Source organism: Bos javanicus, chromosome 8 (assembly GCF_032452875.1).
Source record: "Bos javanicus breed banteng chromosome 8, ARS-OSU_banteng_1.0, whole genome shotgun sequence".
NCBI lineage: Eukaryota > Metazoa > Chordata > Mammalia > Artiodactyla > Bovidae > Bos > Bos javanicus.
In genome coordinates, this window is record NC_083875.1 from 63141100 (window position 1) to 63158394 (window position 17295).

A 17295-nucleotide genomic window follows, 5' to 3' on the forward strand; every position below is an offset into this window, starting at 1 on the left:
CCGGGGTTTGATCCCTGGGTTGGGAAGATCCTCTGGAGAAGGGGATGGCAACCCACTCCAGTGTTTTTGTCTGGGAAATCCCATGGACAGAGGAACCTGGTGGACTACAGTCCATGGGGTCGCTAAGAGTCGGGCACGACTGAGCGACTTCACTTTCACTTTTCACTTTCATGCATTGGAGAAGGAAATGGCAACCCACTCCATGTTCTTGCCTGGAGAATCCCAGGGACGGGGAGCCTGGTGGGCTGCCATCTATGGGGTCGCACAGAGTCGGAGACGACTGAAGCGACTTAGCAGCAGCAGACATATAAAGTAGTAAGGATGAGAATTTCTCTCCCAAAGCCATAAATTTAGCTACACAAATACTAGTTAGTATCATGCAGTTTAAAACAGACTAATCAAAAAAGTGAAGAAAGTGTTAGTTGCTCAATAGTGTACTACTCCTTGCAACCCCCATGGACTGTAGCCCACCAGGTTCCTCTGTCCATGGGATTTCCCAGACAAAAACACTGGAGTGGGTTGCCATCCCCTTCTCCAGAGGATCTTCCCAAAAGTCTACAGACCCTCAAAATTTCTTTTGCCAGGATTGCAGGTGACAGAATACCTGTCTCTTTGATGTTAAAACTTTACCTAAAATAGGTGGTTTCCTACTAAATTTCAGGTGCTAAAATAATTTTTAATTTTTTGGTTGCTCAAATGCATCTTTGTTGCATGATTATTTCTGTCTAAGCAATGAGGGTGGAACATGAAGCAGAAATAAAATTTTATCTTTCTTATCTCCATGCTGCTTCTCTCAATTTTAATAGGACTGTTTAGATGTAATCACTATCAGTTGTCAGGTGTGAGAAATTGGTTAGTGAATTGTGTCAAGAATGACAAAACTGCCAGTTTTAATGAGACCTATCAGTACTTTTCAAAATGGTCTTTTTAGTAGCCTGATTTTTTTTTAACAGACTGCTGGTAAATAGTTTGAAAATGTTATACCATGGTCAGTTTTAGACAGTTTTAAATAGCTACACCATGATTATTTTCCCTTTCTTCTGACTTCTTGCTTTTCACCTTGCTGGAAAGCAGGAACACTGATAGAATGCCCAGGGCTGATTCTACTGCAAATAGGTCAGACAGGTTAGAACACACTACAGTGCAGAAATTTTAGGGTGAGAAAGACTTAGTGATATGTATCTTCATATGGCTTGTTGTGTAACTGAAGAAGAAATCTGAGTGCACTGTATTTCTTTCTTTTTTTTAAAAGTGCTTTCTCTCCCAGTCACATAAAATATTCCATATAAAAGTACTGAAAAATAAAGTTATAAAAGAAATAAATAAATATTGGGTCCAATACTAACAATAAACCAGACAGACCTGAGCTTTGCCCTTCTGGAACTTAAGGAACTTTTCCCTGCCCAACAGGGAAAATAAGCAATGAGCAAATAAGGGTAAGCCTGCAACTGTTATGAAGGAGAAATGTAGGGTGCTAAGGAAACATGTAAACAGGAGGGTGCGGCATTGTCAGCCAAGTCAAGAAAAGCTTCCCAGAGGAGGTAGCTGTTACACAAAAATTTCAAATCTTTTGACAATGATTGTTGAATACCCGAGATTTTGTTGAAATCCTACATTTTCTGAAACATGGGTGGCAAGAGAAACCTCTCCATTCCTGCATGACATGGAGTATCTGTCTTCAGTGCCTTGCCTGAAGCTATGTGGAGAGCTAGGGGGTGGGTGGGGACTGCTTTAGAGCCAGACAGGAACAGATGCATTTAGCTGAGAAGACTCTGCTGGTTCTTCAAAGGCCTATCAGAGGAGCACTGGGGGTAGCTTCAAGATAGTGGGAAGCATTCTGAGTTCAGCTAGAAGCACATCAAGCCTTGATCACAGAACATAACATTAGTGAATAATAACATGATATGAATGAGAAAAATACCTAATGATGCTAATTATTCATGCTTTTACAAAAAGGTTTTACTGTTAGTCTGTATTTTATATGTCATTTTTTGTTTGTTAGAAATCACTGAGCTTTAAGTCATTTAGTCCTTCTAATACCTCAGACTTAAAAATTTCTGAAGTTCTGGATTGCAATTTCTGTAATATCAAAGGTGGCAACAGCAGTTGTGCCACTTACATACTTCTGTACGTTCAGGAATTTGTCTCAACTTTAATTATGATAATTAATTACATAAAATAAAGCACCCGTCAGCCCATGCAAAATGAATTGCCTCTTTTTTAAAAGCCTGGATATGTCTGTGTAAAAAATACCTTGAATTCTAAGGAAGTGAACATAAATGAAACAGCAGTGATGTATCCTCAGCTTTAACAGTATTGATACAATCTATATGGCCATTCCAGCAGAAGCAGCACTGAGAAGTAAAGCCAGGACTTGAAAGTACAGCCATAATAGCGAATTGGAATCCAGTATCTTTTCTGACTTTTCATCAGTAAAAAGAAACACACAATGGAGACATTGGAACAGTTTTAAAATTTAAATTCAGTGACCATCTGAGTAGGAGAAAGATAAAATTGCACTGCAGTGAAATCAGAATAGGACACTTGGGGAGTAATGTGATGTTGCTGTTCCAGAACTTGAAACAGAAAACTACCCATAGGCCCAATAATACAATAGAGTTTGGTCTTTGGAGTTTGGTTTTTGCCTTGACCATTTCTTAGTGGTATTACTTTCAGCGTACAGATCAGGGCCTCAGTCTGCTCTAAAATATGACTGTTATTCCATCTCTTAGAGTTGTTAGAATTAAATTACACAAACTTTATTATAAAAGAGCAGCTGCCAGTACAGTATAGAAACATAGCAGGTATATAGGAAAAGACAGATGTTCTTTTTCCAGGGGCTGCTGCTGCTAAGTTGCTTCAGTCGTATCCAACTCTGTGCCCAGCTTAAATGAAAGCAGGTTAAAACCCACTGGTAAAGCAGAGGCATTACCAGAAAATACTACAAAGGAGCTTCTGTCAATGAAAACAGAGGTAACGAGAAAAAGGACAGAACAAAGCTTAAATTGAAAAATTAGGAGCAGTGGGTAAAGAAAATGACATTCTTAGATGAAGTGAATTTCTCCCTTCCTAAAGGAAGGGGGATCCTTTAGGATCCTGCTTCCTGCTCCAGATCCTGCTCCCCCTAGAGTTAATGAGAAGCATATCTAGTACCTGCTTGGCTTAGAATACACAGTGAAAGCCAGAGCTGCCACCCAAGATCATCCCCCAAAGATCTGCACACATTTAACCAGGATAATATTTTCCTGGGGAGACCTGTGAACAAGTGCTGAGCCTCGGGCCATGCTAAAGGAAAACAGCTTGAAATTGATCCAAATACAAATGATTGTAGTCAACATCAGTGTGAAGTCCTTAGTAGGAAAGGGGTGAGAGTGAAAGAGTATTGACCTTGAAATATATAATGTCTATAAAACTACTCACCCTAGGTGGTGGAAAAAGAGTTTTTCTGGGTAGATGGTCTGTGAACAGATAGGGCAGTCTTTTACCTTTTACCTTTCCCTTTGATTAACTCTGTGGAATATACCACAAACACCTGTACTTTCTTAAACAGAAGTGACTAAAAATTAACATTTTCTAAACTATCCTGGGCAGAGTGGGAGCCTCTACAGGGGAGGGTGGCAGAATGGTAGGGGTAGGCTCTACCCCTGTAGAGCCTCTACAGGGGTAGGTGGTCTGGAATGGTAAGTTGGGTATTAACTCATCTCCGTGTATTATACAGTGTGAAGTATAAGCCCCACCCACTGCCCTTAGAGGCTTCAGATCTTAACCTGTCAGTTTTTTCTTCACTGGGGACCATTTCCTCATCTCTTTCTCAATTGACCAACCTTTCCAGAACTTCTCAGCTTTAACACAAAAAGCCTGAGCTCTGTAGGAGGTCATCAACCAGTCTGTCTTTCTGTGAACTGGCTAATCATAGGTGCAGGCTTCTTGTCAATGACTCTTTGATGTTTTAGTTATTGCTAGGTACCCAGGGGTCTTTACTCCCTGCTGAAATTGAATTTTTTAATTGGTTTGCTTTTGAATTACAAGCCATTGCTAATACTTGGGATGCTGGAAGGCAGGTCTCCAGGTGAATGTGATTTATCATCAGTTGAGTTCAGTCGCTCAGTCATGTCTGACTCTTTGCGACCCCATGGAATGCAGCACGCCGGGCTTCCCTGTCCATCACCAACTCCCGGAGCTTGCTCAAACTCATAACCATTGAGTCGGTGATGCCATCCAACCATCTCATCCTCTGTCATCCCCTTCTCCTCCTGCCTTCAATCTTTCCCAGAATCAGGGTCTCTTCCAGTGAGTCAGTTCTTCGCATCAGATGGCCAAAGTATTGGAGTTTCAGCTTCAGCATCAGTCCTTCCAATGAGTATTCAGGACTGATTTCCTTTAGAATTGACTGGTTTGATCTCCTTGCAGTTCAAGGGACTCTCAAGAGTCTTCTCCAACACCACAGTTCAAAAGCATCAATTCTTCAGCACTCAGCTTTGTTTATAGTCCAACTCTCATATCCATACATGACTACTGGAAAAACCATAGCTTTGACTAGATGGACCTTTGTTGGCAAAGTAACGTCTCTGCTTTTTAGTATGCTGTCTGGGTTGGTCACAGCTTTTCTTCCAAGGAGCAAGTAAGTGCCTTTTGATTTCATGGCTTCAGTCACCATCTGCAGTGATTTTGGAGCCTCGCCTCCCACCCCAAAAAAGTATGTCACTGTTTCCATTTTTTCTCCATCTATTTGCCATGAAGTGGTGGGACTTGATGCCATGATCTTAGTTTTCTGAATGTTGAGTTTTAAGCCAACTTTTTCACTCTCCTCTTTCACTTTCATCAAGAGGCTGTTTAGTTCCTCTTCGTTTTCTGCCGTAAGAGTGGTGTCATCTGCATATCTGAGGTTATTAGTATTTCTCCCAGAAATCTTGATTCCAGCTTATGCTTCATCCAGCCTGGCATTTCACATGATGTTCTCTGCATATAATAAGCAAGGTGACAATATCCAGCCTTGATGTACTCCTTTCCCTATTTGGAACCAGTCTGTTGTTCCATGTCCAGTTCTAACTGTTGCTTCTTGACGTGCATACAGATTTCTCAGGAGGCAGGTAAGTTGGTCTGGTGTTCCTGTCTCTTTAAGAATTTTCCACAGTTTGTGATGATCCACACAGTCAAAGGCTTTGGCGTAGTCAGTAAAGCAGAAGTAGATGTTTTTCTGGAACTTCTTGCTTTTTCTGTGATCCAAAGGATGTTGGCAATTTGATCTCTGGTTCCCCTGCCTTTTCTAAACCCAGCTTGAACATCTGGAAGTTCTCAGTTCACACACTGTTGAAGCCTGGCTTGGAGAATTTTTTTTAATATATAAATTTATTTATTTTAATTGGAGGTTACTTACTTTACAATATTGTATTGGGAGAATTTTGAGCATTACTTTGCTAGCCTGTGAGATGAGTGCAGTTGTGTGGTAGTTAGAACATTCTTTGGCATTGCCTTTCTTTGGGATTGGAATGAAAACTGACCTTTTCCAGTCCAGTGGCCACTGTTGAGTTTTCCAAATTTGCTGGCATATTGAGTGCAGCACTTTAACAGCATCATCTTTTAGGATTTGAAATAGCTCCTTTTTCCTATTTATTGGATAGTGATTTATCATACTGTCTCAGGTTTGTATTGAGTGGTACCCATATAAAGTGAAATTTAGAACATAATTTAAAATCTTCAACACAAAGAAACCACTACCCAATGGAAACAAAGCTGTGGTTGAATAAGACCCATACAACTGCTTTGAAAACTTTGATTTAAGTGAACAGTATCAACTCTGTTACAGAATCCCAAAGAAAATTCTAATTCCATTTGAAACAGTAAATTTACCGTAGCAACCCATGCTGCAGAGTTAGCAGGTGAATCTTCATAGACTCAAAGGAGTTTGGCTTCAAGAACTTTACAGCACAGGTAAATTAGGAAGAAGTGAAGACTTCTTAGTATTAAGAGATAATTTCTAGGCATATAGGATGAAAGCTTTTGTGTTTTGAATGTGCAGAGCTTCTGAAGAAGTTGAAGTTTTAAATCCTTGGGTCTCATACCTACCAAACCTAATCTGTCAACTCCAAACTTACAGAAACTCAGGGATGTGAGAGAAGTATCTCATTCAAGTTGTGATTCCAAATGAGACAGAAATCAAATAAATACAATGGACTTGTGGAAACAGAATGTTTAAGACATGTTAGATTCTAGAATATTCTAATGATCACCAGAGGAGATCATGTCAGTTCCCAGTAATGGGACTCATGATATTTGGAGTGGATATCCAAAACCAAAGAAAGAATATAGGGCCCAAAACAAAGAAAATGTAGAGGAGAATGGCAAGATTATGGTCCTGAGTCTTTAGAACAGGAGGCATTTTGAGCCCCTCCTCAGGTATGTACCTGAATCAAGTAGACTAAAGGAACTAGAAGTTGTAAAAGCACCCTCTTGAGAGATCCAGTGGGAATGTTTAGCAGCTGGTTATCACACTAAGGAAATAATAACAGCCATGTTTCAAGTAGCAGTTGACTTACCTTGGTCATTTGTGAAGGCCAGAAGACAGCTATTCTATTTGTTTACAATAGAACATGTAAATCTGGTAAGATGTACCCAAGCACAGTGAAGAGTGGACACCATACTGTAACCACATTCCCACAATTTCTTGCCTTTGGAGAGATTCTTATAGGCTGGGGACAGGTAATAGGTGTATTTTCTAAGGCAGTTGACTAGCAAATTAAAAAAAGACACATGCTTTGGAGGACAGATGGTGATCACATTGGAATTCCTGAGAAAAACAAATTTTCACTTCTATAAAAAATTTAAGACTTTAAGTTGGAAAAATTATATTTGTCTTAAATTACATATATTTTAAAAAATATGAGTTTCATGATTTTTTTCCTTTGAGTGATCTTTCAGCCATTCCCCAAAGATTGGCTAATGAAGTATGTGGACAGGGAATATTTTCCATGTCACTAAATTATCCATGAATATTTGTCTAACGTGTTGAAGGACCTCTGAATCAACTCCAGTTAAGTGTCAGGTTCAGTTCCTAAAGTCAGGCCTATGTTTAACCTTAGTAAATGCTAATTTGAATTTAGGGAGGCCAAGTCACTAGCCAACAAAGTGGATTTAGGCATATAACCAACCTTCTAGAGATCAAAAAGAAGTCAGTAAGAACTGAAAAGTGCCTGCAATTCAAGGAACTAGTCATTTTGGGGATTGGCAGTGGTGGGATAGAGTATCTACCTTAAACAATGAAAATAAAACTGCTGAGGAAACAAGTATACCTTCTAGATTAGATGATTCTTTGGCTATTTGTATTTTGGATAAACTCAGGCTTATTGGTCAAAAATCTCTTTGATGGGCTGACTGGCAAAGCTTAATATAAATGCTCCAGATGGAGCCCTGGAAGCTTCCTACTTAAAGGTGATTTTTAAACATTAGTCTTGAATAAAGACCAGAAAAATGTGACTTCTCCTCTTGCCCTGAACAAATTCACATCAAGTGGACCAAATATTCATAACTTCTGTTAAGACAGTAAGCCCTAGTTGGAAGAACTCAGTGTATTGGTCATGTTTAGAGGTCATGCTTAGAGCTTTGACAAAGTACATTGTTAGGTAATTGGTTCTGATTACATCTGGAGCACAGATGGGAATGGAAGCTTTGGGACCAAGAGTGAGGAAGGCTAGTAAACAAACATTGAAGTAACTCATATTCCCAGTTAACTCATTGGAAACAAAAGGATCATAAAGCTAAAGACCTATTATCCTCATTTGGATCAGAAGAAGCTATATCAACAGTTGGTCATGGGGCTAGTGAGAGTTATTTTAGAAATGTAAGATGGGCTATATTCCACTGAAATTAGCCTCTCCATCTGGCGAGAGAGTTCCAGAAAAATATCTACTTCTGCTTTATTGACTACATCAAAGCCTTTGACTGTGTGGATCACAACAAACTGTGGAAAATTCTTCAAGAGAATACCAGACCACCTGACCTGCCTCCTGGGAAATCTGTATGCAGATCAAGAAGCAACAGTTAGAACTGGACATGGAACAACAGACTGGTTCCAAATCAGGAAAGGAATACGTCAAGGCTGTATATGTCACCCTGCTTATTTAACTTATATGCAGAATACATCATGAGAAATGCTGGACTGGATGAAGCACAAGCTGGAATCAAGATTGCTGGGAGAAATATCAATAACCTCAGATATGCAGATGACACCACCCTTATGGCAGAAAGCAAAGAGGAACTGTAGAGCCTCTTAATGGAAGTGAAAGAGAAGAGTGAAAAAGCTGGCTTAAAACTCAACATTCAGAAAATGAAGATCATGGCATCCAGTCCCATCAGTTCAGTTCAGTCGCTCAGTCGTGTCTGACTGTGCGACCCCATGAATCGCAGCACTCCAGGCCTCCCTGTCCATCACCAACTCCCAGAGTTCATCCAGACTCACGTCCATCGAGTCAGTGATGCCATCCAGCCATCTCATCCTCTGTTGTCCCCTTCTCCTCCTGCCCCCAATCCCTCCCAGCATCAGAGTCTTTTCCAATGAGTCAGCTCTTCGCATGAGGTGGCCAAAGTACTGGAGTTTCAGCTTTAGCATCATTCCTTCCAAAGAAATCCCAGGGCTGATCTCCTTCAGAATGGACTGGTTGGATCTCCTTGCAGTCCAAGGACTCTCAAGAGTCTTCTCCAACACCACAGTTCAAAAGCATCAATTCTTCAGTACTCAGCCTTCTTCACAGTCCAACTGTCACATCCATACATGACCACAGGAAAAACCATAGCCTTGACTAGACGGACCTTTGTTGGCAAAGTAATGCTTCTATTTTTAATAAGCTGTCTAGGTTGGTCATAACTTTTCTTCCAAGGAGCAAGTGTCTTTTGATTTCATGGCTTCAGTTACCATCTGCAGTGATTTTGGAGTCCAAGAAAATAAAGTCTGTCACTGCAAGGAGATCCAACCAGTCCATCCTAAAGGAGATCAGTCCTGAATACTCACTGTAAGGACTCATGTTGAAGCTGAAACTCCAATACTTTGGCCACCTGATGCGAAGAACTGACTCATTTGAAAAAACCCTGATGCTGGGAAAGATTGAAGGCACAAGGAGAAGGGGATGACAGAGGATGAGGTGGTTGGATGGCATCACTGACTCAATGGACACGAGTTTGAGTAAACTCTGGGAGTTGGTGATGGACAGGGAGGCCTGGCATGCTGCATTCCATGGGGTCCCAAAGAGTCAGACACGACTAAGTGGCTGAACTGAACTGATCCACTTTAGTGAAGTTGTTGCAGAGAGTTGAGAAGATGCTGCTAGGTGAAGACTGGAGAAGGGTTTTAAGATGGACCCAGAAGGCTCAAGTGACTTGGATAATGGAGGATTGCCATGTCTAACTCTAAAATTATACAAACTGGGATTCTGCATGATAAGTGAATAACTCATATAAAAATAGAATTCTGGTTTATTTTTTGCCTTTTCTCAAAAAGTATGTTTTTCAAACTTTCTCTGGATACCCGATCTGTGTTCATGTATCTTAAGTGTCTTAAAGCACAATGAAGATTGGCATTTTAAGGTACCATATGTTAAAACATGAGTCTCTAGAGAGGTGGGCTAACCATTGAGAGCAAGATGAGGAGTGTCCCAGATATTTGTGTTTCTGGCCTTAACATTAGGGACACATCTAGAGTGTCTAGAGTACCATCTAGAGTGTCTCATGGTGTCAGCAGGAGTCCACCAGTGATGACAGGGAATGCCTACAGATGCTGAACACAGATTATATTACTTCTGCTTTCGTTGATGTTTCAAGTTTGTCAGGCATGTACCTTTCCCACATCTTAAGCACACATGGGCAGAAGAAGGAGGAGGAAAACCTAACATTTTACATGTATATTAGCATTCTTAAGATCTCCTCTTAGGTGTTATCTAGAATATAGCAAGATTAAAAGGAATCTAATTTAATATTAAATTGACTTATGTCTTTTGACTTACTAAAACTCTTCTCTGGTAATAAGAAGATACCTTCTTTATGCATACATACAATTGACCCTTGAACAACATGGGGGTTAGGGGCACCAACCTTATGTACAGTTGAAAACCCTTGTATAGCCTTACATCCCTCCATATCCACACTTGCCACATGTATTAGGCAGCGTTTGCCCCTGAATTTTCACAGTGGAGATGCCATTCACACACCATCGAATGCATTTAAATTTATTTTATTTATTTATCTTTGGCTGTGCTAGATCTACACGATTGCTACGGATTGTGTAGTACTCTAATGCATATTTAGTGAAAGAAATCTGCATGTAAGTGGACCTGTGAAGTTCAAACCTGTGTTATTCAGGGGCAAACTGTATTTATGGTCTCTCTTCCTAAGTATTATATAGAAAATTAGTAAATGAAGTCAATGTTATTTACTGACAAGCTACCTACCCAGCATACTTTAATAGTCTGTTCTTTTGGGAGAAGAGGGTATTTCTCATAAGCTTCCATTATCACCTTAGTGGTCTGGGTAGCCTCCTAAGGGCTTAAATTTCAGCTAAGGAATAGGTAAATAGGATCTGACAAAATAGAAAATTTTCAAAGGGCTGTGCATACTAATTTCTGTGTAATCAGAAGTTGAGAAACTTTCTGTTAAGGACCAAGTCGTAAGTATTTTAGGTTTTGCAGGCCATGAGCTATGTGACTGTCACCCACAGTCTGGCACAACTATTTGACTCTGCCATTGGAGTGCAAGAGCAGCCATGTGCACTACATAGAGCCTGGCTGGGTGCCAATAAAACTTTGTTGATGTACACTGAATTTCACTTTCATGTCACAAAGTAATTCTTTTCATTTTTTCCAGCAATTTAAAAATGGAGGGACTTCCCTAGCAGTCCAGTGGTTACGACTCTGTGCTTCCACTGCAGGGGGTGTGGGTTCGATCCCTGGTTGGGGAACTAAGATCCCACATGCCATACAGTGAGGCCAAAATAAATAAATAAAAGAAACACCTTTAAAAAAGTAGAAAAGGCATTCTTAGGTCACAGACTAGGCAAGAACAGGTGGCTTGATGCATTGGGCTGTAGCCTATAGTGTGTGACCCCTGGTCTAGAAGTAGACAGGCTTAGAACTTGGGGAAATGGTACCATGCATGTTTTTCTTCTCCTTCTCTTACATTAGGAGATGCCATCATGCCATGCCTCTCTGGAATGTTGCAAAAAGAATATTAGATACAAATGCTGGGCATTTTTAAGTCTTGTTCATTAGAGGGGCAATACTTTTAGTTCTTTCTAGTGTGGTGGTTGGAAAAAGTATTCCTTATCTCTAGAGTGACCTTTTTCTACAAAATGAAAAGCTGAGGGTTTTCTCAGGATATTGCAGGAAGGAGAGAGCTAGCACTTCATTTTTGCCTGAATATTTCCAGCTTTCTTCCCAGTGGTTTATTCCTGACAGTCCTGATATCTTTCCATGGTTTCATTCCTCCTCATATTCTGTCAATTTTCTAAGCTGTTGCTTTGGATTTGTCAGAGGGAATGAGGTGAGATGTGGTGTACAAGGCAGAAGCACCTGTGGTTTCCTAGGGTTGTTGGAAGTCAGGTGCTTCACAGGGAGATCCATATTATTTAATTTCCTTGCCTCTTTCTGAAATGCGGTGGACAATCATGTTCACAAGTAAAGGCAGTGATTGAGAAGAGTAAAATGTACACTTTTGTGTTCTCTTCATTAATTTGAAAAGTGTTTTTCTCAAAGTTAAAATGCATTCATGTGTTTTCACATTGTTTATAGCCATTAAAATATCTGTAATTTGCTTTATTTTAAAATTTCAGGTGGAAAAACCGTGCAGTGGTGGTCAGGATTTACTTCTTTATCCAGCTAAGAGAAAGCAGCTTTTGAGAAGTGAACTAAACACTGAAAAAGTGCCTCCATCCCCACTACCTGCTCCAAAACAAATACCACCACTCAAAGGGTGTCCAGCAGTTATGCCAGGAGACTTTAAAGAGAAAGTTGCAGAGCTGTTGGTGAAATACTCAAGTGGTCTTTGGGCCAGTGCACTCCCGAAAACATTTGAGGACATGTACAAAGTGAAATTACCCGAGGATGCCTTAAAAAATCTTGACTTGCTTTCTGACGTATGCACCGTAGACTACATTTCTGGAAATCCCCAGAAGGCCATTCTCTATGCTAAACTTCCATCGCCCGCTGACAAAATCCTAAAGGATGCAGAGCAAGCACATGGCAATTATGATATCAAGTCTACGGTTGAACAAGAATATTTGCAGATAGAAGAAAACATTGCTGAAAGTACGGACACCTTTATGGAGACTGTGACAATTCCTCCGTTAATCATTCCAACTGAGACATCACCATCAGTCTTGGTGGTTGAACTGAGCAACACAAATGAAGTGGTTATCAGGCAAGTTTATTTTCTAATTCTTTAGAATCCTGGTAAAGATCTCCAGGAGAAGGAAATAGCAACTCACTCCAGTATTCTTGCTTTGGAGAATTCCATGGACAGAGGAGCCTGGCAGGCTACAGTTCATGGGGTTGCAAAGAGGCAGACACGGCTGAGCAGCTAACACTTTCACTGTCACTACTCTTGCTACTTGGCTTTTCTTCACATGGGTGCTGGTTGAGAAAAAATAATATATTTTAGTTATAAATAGTTATAATGATTCTTAATATTTGTTAAATGTTCAAAATAACTATTTTGGAAGAAAAGATTTCTAATAGTTTTAAAAATTGGAATGATGATATGGTCTGAACCTGAAAAAAAAAATCTATGTCAAAAGCTTAACAGTAACTATATATTAATATGTCAAAAGCAATACCTATCCATAGTAAAAGCAACCACCCACTATGTAGGAAATACTGTTTAATCTGGAATTATGTAGCATTTATGAAAAGTCAGAATAGCCAATCACCACCTTCCTAGTGTAATATCAGATTAGCCCTCTGGTTTCTTGAGCCTTTTGTATTGCCTGGGAGAAGGAATTATTGCTTAAGTGGCTAATGATTATTGAAATTATAAACAGTCCAGTTCCAAGTACTTGATGTGGACTTTGGAGAAAATGTAGACTCAGTTCAGTTCAGTTGCTCAGTTGTATCTGACTCCTTGCAACCCCATGGAATGCAGCACGCCAGGGTTCCCTGTCCATCACCAACTCCAGAGCTTGCTCAAACTCATATCCATTGAGTTGGTGAAAAATATGAACCAACCGTCTCATCCTTCTCCTCCCACCTTCAATCTTTCCCAGCATCAGGGTCTTTTCCAGTGAGTCAGTTCTTCACATCAGGTGGCCAAAGTATTGGAGTTTCAGCTTCAGCATCAGTCCTTCCAATGAGTATTCAGGACTGATCTCCTTTAGGATGGACTGGTTGGATTCCCTTGCTATCCAAGGGACTCTCAAGAGTCTTCTCCAACACCACAGTTCAAAAGCATCAATTCTTCAGTGCTCAGCTTTCTTTATAATCCAACTCTCAAGTCTATACATGACTACTGGAAAAATCATAGCTTTGACTAGATGGACCTTTGTTGGCAAAGTAATGTCTCTGCTTTTTAATATGCTGTCTAGGTTGGTTATAACTTTTCTTCCAAGGAGCCAAGCGTCTTTTGATTTCATGGCTTCAGTCACCATCTGCAGTGATTTTGGAGTCCAAGAAGATAAAGTCTGTCACTGTTTCCATTGTTTCTCCATCTATTTGCCATGAAGGGATGGGTCTGGATGCCATGATCTTCCTTTTTGAATGTTGAGTTTTAAGCCAGCTTTTTCACTCTCTTCTTTCACTTTCATCAAGAGGTTCTTCAGTTCCTCTTCGCTTTGTGCCATAAGGATAGTGTCACCTGCATATCTGAGGTTATCGATATTTCTCCCTGCAATCTTGATTTCAACTTATGTTCATAGCTCAGTTGGTAAAGAATCTGCCTGCAATGCAGGAGAGATCCTGGTTTGATCCCTGGGTTGGGAAGATCTGTTGGAGAAGGGAAAGGCTACCCACTCCAGTATTCTGGCCTGGAGAATTCCACAGACTGTGTAGTCCATGGGGTTGCAAAGAGTCGGACATGACTGAGCGACTTTCACTTTTTTATCCAGCCCAGCATTTCGCATGATGTACTCTGCATATAAGTTAAATAAGCAAGGTTACAGCATACAGCTTTGATGTACTCCATTCCCAATTTGGAACAGTCCATTGTTCCATGTCTGATTCTAACTGTTGCTTCTTGACCTGCATACAATTTTCTCAGGAGGCAGGTGAGGTGGTCTGGTATTCCAATCTCTTTAACAATTTTCCACAGTTTGTTGTGATCTACACAGTCAAAGGCTTTAGTGTAGTCAATGAAGCAGAAATGGATGTTCTTCTGGAAATCTGCTTTTTTCCGTGATCCAGTGGATGTTGGCAATTTGATCTCTGGTTCCTCTACCTTTTCTAAATCCAGCTTGAGCATCTGGAAGTTCACGGTTCGTGTACTGTTGAAACCTAGCTTGGAGAATTTTGAGCATTACTTTGCTTGTGTTTGAGACGAGTGCAATTGTGCAGTAGTTTGGATGTTTTTTGGCATTGCCTTTCTTTGGGATTGGAATGAAAACTGACCTTTTCCAGTCCTATGGCCACTGTTGAGTTTTCCAAATTTGCTGGCATATCGAGTGGAACACTTTCACAGTGTCCTCTTTTAGGATTTGAAATAGCTTAGCTGGAATTCCATCACCTCCACTAACTTTGTTCGTAGTGATGCTTCCTAAGGCCCAGTTGACTTTGCACTCAAGGATGTCTGGCTCTAGGTGAGTGATCACACCATCGTGGTTATCTAGGTCATGAAGATCTTTTTTGTATAGTCCTTCTGGGTATTCTTGCCACCTCTTTTTAATATCTTCTGCTTATTTTAAATCCATACCATTTCTGTCCTTTATTGTGCCCATCTTTGCTTGAAATGTTCCCTTGGTATCTCTAATTTTCTTGAAAGATTTCTAAGCTTTACCATTCTATTGTTTTCCTCTATTTCTTTGCCTTGATCACCTAGGGAGGCTTTCTTATCTTTCCTTGCTGTTCTTTGGAACTCTGCATTCAGATGTATATATCTCTTCTACTTTGCCTTTTTCTTCTCTTCTTTTCTCTGCTATTTGCAAGGCCTCCTCAGGCAACCATTTTGCCTTTTTGCATTTCTTCTTCTTGGGGATGGTTTTGATCACCGCCTCCTCTATAATGTTATGAATCTCAGTCCCTGGCTCTTTAGGCATTATATCTGTTAGATCTAATCCCTTGAATCTATTTGTCACTTCCACTGTATAATCATAAGAGATTTGATTTAAGTCGTACCTGAATGGTCTAGTGGTTTTCCCTACTTTGTTCAATTTAAGTCTGAATTTTGCAATAAGGAGTTTATGATCTGAGCCACAGTCAGATTCTGGTCTTGTTTTTTATGACTGTACAGAGCTTCTCAATCCAGCTGCAAAGAATATAATCAGTCTGATTTTGGTATTGACCATGTGGTGATGTCCATGTGTAGAATTGTCTCTTGTGTTGTTGGAAGAGGTTGTGTGCTATGACCAGTGCGTTCTCTTAGAAAAATGCTGTTAGCCTTTGCCCTGCTTCATTTTGTTCTCCAAGGCCAAGTTTGCTTGTTACTCCAGGTGACTCTTGACCTCCTACTTTTGCATTCTAGTCCTCTATCATGAAAAGGACATCTTTTTTTGGTGTTAGTTCTAGCAGGTCTTGTAGGTCTTCATAGAACTGTTCAACTTCTTCAGCATTACTGATTGGGGCATAGACTTGGAATACTGTGATATTGAATGATTTACCTTGGAAATGAACAGAGATCATTCTCTATGTTCCTTGAGCCTTTTGATATCATTGCCTTGGAGAAGGAATTATTGCCTAAGTGGCAAATGATTACTGAAATTATAAAAAAAACAGTCCAGCTCCAGGCACTTGATGTGGACTTTCGGAGAAAATGTATACTATATAGGAAATGAAAGACAGTAATTTTCCCTTTCTGACTTGGGATAAACAATAGGAACCAGTAGAGCTGGATCTCCAGAAGGAACAGCCCAAGGTAGTGGCTGTGGATAGACAGACTGGGCAAAGGCTGAAGCAGAACAGGGTCCAGGCTCCTTCAACCAAAATGTCCCTTATGGTGTGGGCTCTCACTCCTCCTCAGGGTCATAGCTGAGCTGGGAAGACCCAAAGAAAGGCCACAAAGAATTGTGGCAAGTTCTTTAATAAAATATTGCAGCAAAACTATTAAAGCTCTTCTATCTGAACAAACAAAGTCTGATAAAGAAGTGAGAATCAAGTATCTTTGAATGTTAAAACTCAAACATGCTGAAGCTTTGTTGAGGTCTGTTTTATATAGGGGTGGTAAATGTATGGAGCTTTTATTTGAAAGGTGAAGTATGGCCTGAGGATAGAAAGAGCTTGCTGAGGGTTTGGCTTCCCACTGTGGGTCAGTGATAAATTGAGGTAAAGGAAGGATGTTGAGGAGCATATTGCTAACATTTACCATGTAACATTATAAAGGAAAAAGTCTAAATCTGCTTCCTTGGAAGGATCCTTGGGTTTGTGTTACCAATAGTCATTGGGGCTACTTTCAGAGACCAGTCACCCAGCTCTGGACTGGATCAATCATGTGATTTCTTACATTCTTCCCAAGAGTTGGCAGGAATCTGGATCAGTTCCAAGACTTCAGTAGGAGGGTTCCAGTCTATTCCAGGATGATTAGATCCAGGGTCCTCTGGTTACCTGAATCTGCTTTTTCAGTATGAATTAGAATCCCAGTGTCAGCATTCTGTGTGTTCAGCAGGGTGGCAGGCAACCAGCAAGCATGGTAGGTGATATCTACCCTCGGTTATTGGTATCCCCCAGCTACCCTGAAGACTTAGCAGATCCAGCAGGCTGAGCCTTCTTCTGTACCCATAGCTTTGCCCAGGCAGGCAATAGACTCTGGAAACTGGTAGGCTTATAACTCTCAAAGTTACACAGAGGTGCTGTGGCGGGACCCTTAGGTCAAGTATGGGAATCTGTTGTCACCAAGCTCAGAAATTAACTTTGTATAACCTATATTTGTGGCCCACCTAAGTTGGCCTACGTAATCTTGGGTAATGACCTCATTCTTGCCACCACCCACTATTAAACCAGCTGTAACATTACCTCCCTACCCCGCCCAAGGCATGTACCTAGCATCATTCTCTGCTGGTGGCTGCAGAGAGCAAAAGCTGCCTGTGGAGCTCATGCTGCTTCTCACCACCTTCCTCCTTCCTGGCAGGATCCCATGCTAGGCAAACTACCAAACTACCGCTGGAGCCTAGGCCTCTGC

The 17295-nt window shown here is 40.6% G+C and overlaps 1 protein-coding gene across 4 annotated transcripts in view; it reads left to right on the top strand.

Moving 5' to 3' along the window:
• Positions 1–17295, top strand: part of TDRD7 (tudor domain containing 7) — a 104131-nt gene that overhangs the window by 50884 nt on the left and 35952 nt on the right. For all 4 annotated transcript variants that reach the window (XM_061425733.1, XM_061425735.1, XM_061425732.1 and 1 more), the window contains one exon: positions 11813–12399. In XM_061425733.1, coding sequence (XP_061281717.1) covers positions 11813–12399 — 587 coding nt within the window. The remainder of the gene's footprint in view (positions 1–11812; positions 12400–17295) is intronic.